At 44.0% G+C, this 6494-nt stretch overlaps 1 protein-coding gene across 1 annotated transcript in view; it reads left to right on the top strand.

The window, feature by feature from the left end:
- The window catches only part of ADAM17 (ADAM metallopeptidase domain 17), a 32083-nt gene that overhangs the window by 11750 nt on the left and 13839 nt on the right, over window positions 1-6494 (top strand). Inside the window, exons 8-12 of the mRNA XM_015564941.1 lie at window positions 786-875; window positions 3358-3471; window positions 4212-4356; window positions 4459-4547; window positions 5642-5794. Of these exons, the coding sequence (XP_015420427.1) occupies window positions 786-875; window positions 3358-3471; window positions 4212-4356; window positions 4459-4547; window positions 5642-5794 (591 nt within the window). The remainder of the gene's footprint in view (window positions 1-785; window positions 876-3357; window positions 3472-4211; window positions 4357-4458; window positions 4548-5641; window positions 5795-6494) is intronic.

The raw sequence follows: 6494 nt of genomic DNA, 5'->3' as shown, positions 1-6494 counted from the left end.
CAAAAAAATGAGTTCTGTGTCACCTCTGACACGTGTGTCACCTCTAACACACGTGCCAGGTTCGCCATCACTGCTCTAAGCAAAGAGCAGTTTTCTACCTATAACATGCTTTGCAGTTGCCCAAATAAACCTCATCTAGCCAGTTTTGAACAATAAAAAATTCTCTTTGAGAGAAGGTCCTGCTGAGTGTTTGGTTCTTGGTGGTGTAAACCGTCCTTGGCTCTCATCCTTTCCCTCGCTAACCACGTCCCCCTCCCAAGTGAGAGCACAGAGGGAAGGGGGAGGTGAGCCTCATTTTCCTGGCTCTCGGCCTGGTCCCCATGCTGCACTCCGCCCAGGGCGGGTGGGGACAAGCTGAGCAGGGCCTGGCACTGCTCCTCACTCTCTCTAAGGAAGGCGTTTGAGGAATTGGCCAAGAGACCGAGTGAAGACAGAGTATTTCCTAGAAGAGACTTTTAGGTAAATCGATTGACTATTCATTTTCATTTTTGTAACGGACTGGAATGGCAGGTTTTTTTTAAAAAAAACTGGTTACTTGGTATTTTGGTTCCATATGCAGTTGATTACTTTGATTTATATTAAGGTGTACCACTGTTTTACTCTGGTAACAACACTTTATTTGGGGCTGGGAATAACTTCTTTGTTAGCACTGTCAGTGATAAAGATACTATTATGCTAGTGTTTGTACTTGGTAGAAACTTTTATAATGGCGTTTTCTCCCTGCAGGATTCATTACGTTGCAAAGAGCAGTAAAGGTACATAATGTCTCTCTTCCTCTCACACAGATAGAGCTCATTGACAGAGTCGATGACATCTACCGGAACACTTCCTGGGACAACGCAGGCTTTAAAGGTTATGGAATACAGATAGAACAGGTACTTATCAATGCACTGGCTCACATACTCAGCTAAGTTCTGTGATGTAAATATTTGTCACTTCAGATGTAATCATAAATAAATAAATGCCATAATTTTTATTAAATTATAGTGTTTTTTATATTAATTACTTATAGATTATGAAGTTTTCTGTTCTTAAGCTTGTTTTAGGCAAAAAGCCTTTTTTGCTGCTCTGATCTCTCCCTTCTCTGAATTCAGGGCCTTTCTATCCCCTGCCCTGTTTTCCTTGCCTGTGGTCATGCTTTGTCTTCAGTTAGAATCCTGGCACGTAGTGTTGAGTCTGTAGTCAGAAAAGTTGCTCAGAATTACTGTGTACATTGCAAGGCATTTATGCGTACAGACCCATTAGAACTTTCTCCCAAACCTCCTGATTTCTTATATCTCGTTAATAGAATATATCCAGCCCAGCTGGTGTGGCTCAGTGGTTGAGCATCATCCTACGCACCAAGAGGTGATGGGTTCGATCCCCAGTTAGGTTACATGTCCAAGTTGTGGGCTCAATCCCCATAGGGGTGTGCAGTGTTTCTATCTCTCTCTTCCCCTCTCCCAAACCCCCCCCCCCCAAATAAATAAATAAATAAATATATTTATTAAATATATTTTATTGATTTTTTACAGAGAGGAAGGGAGAGGGATAGAGAGCTAGAAACATCGATGAGAGAGAAACATCGATCAGCTGCCTCCTGCACACCTCCTACTGGGGATGTGCCCGCAACCATGGTACATGCCCTTTACCGGAATCGAACCTGGGACCTTTCAGTCCGCAGGCCGACGCTCTATCCACTGAGCCAAACCAGTTATGGCAAAAATACATTTTAAAAAATAGAGTGTGTGTCCAGCCACAGTGTATTAATGTCATCTTAGTATCTCATAGTAAAAATTGTTCCAAATTGATAAGACTACTTAAAAAGACTGTTCTGAAATTGGGTATTGCTCTGGACACTTTGATATGGAAATTATTGTTTGTATTTTTTCCTAGGCTTTGTTCTGAATTAACCATATTCTTTATAGGCTCTGTAGCTAGAATTTAGAGAGTAAAACAAAAACAACTTTGAAATTGTACATCATTCTTATAAATGTTAAACTTTTATAGTACTTGCATAAAACTAAGAGAATTATTTTTCCCTTTTCCCATTCTTTTACTTGCATTTTCTTTTTTTAAGTTACTATTTGAATAGGTAACATATACATATGGTACAAAAGCCAGTGAAAAGTAAGTCTCCGCAATCTCCGCTCATTGTCAAACCAGTTTCTTTCCCCAGAGACACCCATGTCACTAGATTCATGTGTATTTTTCCAGAGACCTTTCTGCATGTATAGCATGTGTGTGTTTGTGTATTTGACACAGTGGTGGTATGTGTACTCCCTGGATCATGCTTTTCCATTTCATGAATATGTTGGTGACTACCTCACTGTTGTTCAAATAAAGCTGCCTCACTTGTTTAAAACAGCTGCGACTTGATTGGGTTTTAGGGGATCAGTAAAGAAAGCTTTTTTTTTTTTGCTTTAGAACTTGGAACCAGTTGAAAAAATAGATGTGATCTAGGGGCTAAAAATATCAGCTGCTTTAATGATAACAAGCGGGTTGGAAGATACGGCTTAGATGAACTGCCACAGGAGGCTTCCTGTTCCATCCCAGAATTAGTCTTGACCACCCACCCCCAGAGCTGCAAAGCGCACCCAGTGGGCTTTCCACGTGTGGCAAAGCAGAGCCGATTATGCCCTCCACAGGCAGGCAGCGCCAGAGACCTCGGGAGCGACCTGCCGAGCATGGCTGTTCCTTGCTGCAGGATTAATAGTATTTGTGCTACATGTCCAAGGAACAGCCCCTGTTCTTTATACCCCTTTACTCCTGTGGCTTACAGTGACGTACATCCTAGTCTGCATCTCTGCATCATTGACTAGAGTTGAACTAAATATTTTAGACCAGTGGAACTGAAGTTCTCATTGTTTGAACTAAATATAGAAAAAATGAAAATTTGGGAGTACATTTGTAAATTTATAAATCATTCATTGACAAATTCTCCATTATCATCTGCTTCTCACTTTGTTTTTATTTTTATTTTATTTTATTTTTTTTAATATATTTTATTGATTTTTTACAGAGAGGAAGGGAGAGAGATAGAAAGTTAGAAACATCGATGAGAGAGAGACATCGATCAGCTGCCTCCTGCACATCCCCTACTGGGGATGTGCCCGCAACCCAGGTACATGCCCTTCACCGGAATCGAACCTGGGACCTTTCAGTCCGCAGGCCGACGCTCTATCCACTGAGCCAAACCGGTTTCGGCCTCACTTTGTTTTTAAACATTAATTATTTAGGGCTGAAGAATTTTATGTAATTCTGGTTCCAAAACATATTTTTTCTAGAATCGGCTTTTATTGAATATCTGAAACAATGCAGTATTTAGTTTGTGACTTTTTCTGAAGTGTTCTAAGTATATTCTCTCTTTAAGTATAGATTCGCATTTTCAAGACTCCAGAGGATGTAAAACCTGGTCAGAGGCACTATAATATGGCAAAAAGTTATCCAAATGAAGAAAAGGATGCCTGGGATGTGAAGATGCTGCTGGAGGTAGGTGCGGAGCCCCGGACGTGGCGCTGTTGCTACCACTTGTGGTTTCTGCCGGGGCGGAGTACGGGGGGAGGGGTATGTCTACTGACGAAGGGACATGTTAGAAAAGGGGCTGGGGAACCGGAGCAGCCCAGACAGCTGGTCAGCAGTCACCTGTAGGCCGACGCTCTACCAGCAGCCAGCAGGGCAAAATGCTGTGCCCACAACCTCAGTGTATTGGGATGACACGCTCACCACCTAGCTACCTGGACAGGACCCTGCTGTTCATTTTAAGTATTTTAAAAAGCAAGGTATTTTTTAATTGGAGACTGTGGGTTGTTGTAGTAGAGGTTTCTTCTAAAACCATTAGAATTCTTGAAATACTTTAGAAGCCCTTGTCTTTGCGTGAAATTCTGAGGCCCCTGAGAGAGGGAGGCATCCCAGTACTGGGTCTGGCAGATTTGGAACGTCCCCAGTGCTGGGCTGTGTGCTCTCCCACCAACGCTCATCGTTTCTTGTAACTGCTACAAAAAGCTCCCAGCCCAGCCGGTTTGCGTCCCCACCCCCTTCAGATGACAGTCTGCTCCTCACCTGTGCACGTAGGTGGGTGCGAGCTGTGGGCAAGGAGCATTGCCCTGCGTTGCCCGCATTATTAGGTGCAGACCTGCAATCCCATGGAGCTGATCTGGAATACTTGGTTGAAACATCTTTCCATGTCATGTTATTGTTAATCTAATTAAGAACACTTTGCTTTTTTAAAGCAATTTAGCTTTGATATAGCTGAAGAAGCATCTAAAGTCTGCCTAGCACATCTTTTCACGTACCAGGATTTTGATATGGGAACCCTTGGATTGGCTTATGTTGGTTCTCCCAGAGCAAACAGTCACGGAGGTGTTTGTCCAAAGGGTAAGTTTCCCATTTGCTCTGTGGCTGTGGGAACAGCAGGCTGATTGGCTTATATTGGAATTCTGTACTGAACAAGCAATTTGTCTGTTTTCTCTCCTTTAGCTTATTATAGTCCAATTGGAAAGAAAAATATCTATTTGAATAGTGGTTTGACCAGCACAAAAAATTATGGTAAAACCATTCTTACAAAGGTATGTTCTTTTATTTTTTTAAAGGATAGATGTTTAGTTTATTATAGTTGTTATATATTTATGTAGATATCTTCTAAAAGAGTACTAAATACTAGGTTTTTTGTGTGTGTGGTGTTTTTTTTGTTTTTTTTTTGCCTAAACACTTGTTCTTTGGTGAGAAATCTGAAAATAAAAGGTATAAAGAAGAAAATAAAAATTACTGGTCAAACTTCTTCCAAGACTCACCTGGGCCATTGTTTTCCGTAAGCTGTCCCCGGGGCCCTTCCGCTGCCCTCCTCTCCGGGTGCTGGTTGCTGGCCCTGCATGTGGCTATGGTCTCAGTCACCCGGACTCCCCTTTCCTGGGCCCACACTCTCTTCGTAACTAATATCAGCATTTTGGTATAGACCCTCAGGAGCTCCCCTGCGCTTAAACTGGATCGTTTAGCTCGTGCATTCCCAGTTCCCTCCGATTCTGAAGGCCTGGCTCCATTGTCCTTTAGTGCTTTGTGTTCCTGTTAAAGAGTCTGAAGTCACTCCAGTCTTTTATGCTTTGTATGTGACCTGTCCTTTCCTCTGGAATATTTTAGGATCTTGTGTTTGCCCAGATATATCCATTAGGAATGTGTTAGGCATATTCCAGAAAGCCCACATAACAGAAATCCAGTAAGCAGTGACTTAGACAAGGGGTGTGTTTGCCGCAATCGAGAAGTTCGTGGGCGGCATTCTGAGGTGTTCCCGCGCTCAGATGCTGGGGGCCCAGGGGCTTCCCTCTGTCCGTAAGCCTTTGTCCTCAGGGTCACACGATAGTTCCCTTCGGTGTTGCAGAAAGGAGGACAAAGAGAGCATAGGCTGTCCCTTTTTAAAAACTGGACTGGAGGTCCCACCCACTAGCTTCTGTTTATAGCTCAGCGACAGAGCCGGTCACATGGCTGCCCAGATGCTCAAGGGAACGTGGGAAGGTGGCTGTTTTAGCTGAGGATATTGTCCTCTGAGCAGAGTCAGATCTTTGGGAGCCCATTCCTCAGGGCCCTATTTAAGACAGCGGGGCCCACTGGCCAAAGCCGGTGGTGGTTGGGTATTGGAAAGTAATGTTTTCTTTGCCTGATCTTTAAGGAAGCTGACCTGGTCACCACTCATGAATTGGGGCACAATTTTGGAGCAGAACATGATCCGGATGGTCTCGCGGAATGTGCCCCAAATGAGGACCAGGGAGGAAAGTTCGTGATGTATCCCATAGCTGTGAGCGGGGATCATGAAAACAATAAGGTATGTGTCTCGGAGCGTCTTGACGTGGTTGGGAAAGAAAGAGGCTATTGAGCAATAACCAGAGCTCAGAACGGGTCCGTTCAGGGATGGACTGCAAACTACCAAGTGCCTGGAAACTGGTGGTGTGTTGGGAGTGAAATGTGGCCCATCGCATCTGGGGAACGATGTTGTCGGGCTGTTTGTTACCAAGATGAAGCGTGTGCGTCTGAGCCGTGTGGACACGGAGCAGTCGCTTCGGTTTGTGTTGCAGGTCTGGTGGGCTCAGGCTGTAAGTTAGAGCTTCTCTCGTGTTCATGTACAAGTTGTCAGTCATTCAGACTCTGCAGCTCTTCCCCATGTGCCTGTTTTCATAAACTGTGGCAACAAAACACATAATTTGTCAGACTCGAAGCCTCCTGTGGGAAGGGCCCTGGTCTTTCTGTTCGCAGCTCTGTCTCCAGTGTCTGGTCGGGTAGGTGGCACCTGGTCAGTGTATTGGTACTTGGGGGCTCATGAGAATGTGTAGAGCAGCGGTCGCCAGCCGGTGGTCCGCAGACCCTGGTGGTCTGTGAGGTCCAAAATGTTGGCGACCGCTGGTTTAGATGACAGTTTAGAATTAATATTTTAATAGACTACACCGAGTGGCCAGATTATTATGACCACTTCAATAATGTTTAGTTAGAGAAACTAATACTCCTTAGGCCTGCTCTATACCTCCCAA

Source organism: Myotis davidii, unplaced genomic scaffold, assembly GCF_000327345.1.
Source record: "Myotis davidii unplaced genomic scaffold, ASM32734v1 scaffold61, whole genome shotgun sequence".
NCBI classification, from domain to species: Eukaryota; Metazoa; Chordata; class Mammalia; order Chiroptera; family Vespertilionidae; genus Myotis; species Myotis davidii.
This window is presented reverse-complemented; position numbering and strand designations above follow the sequence as displayed.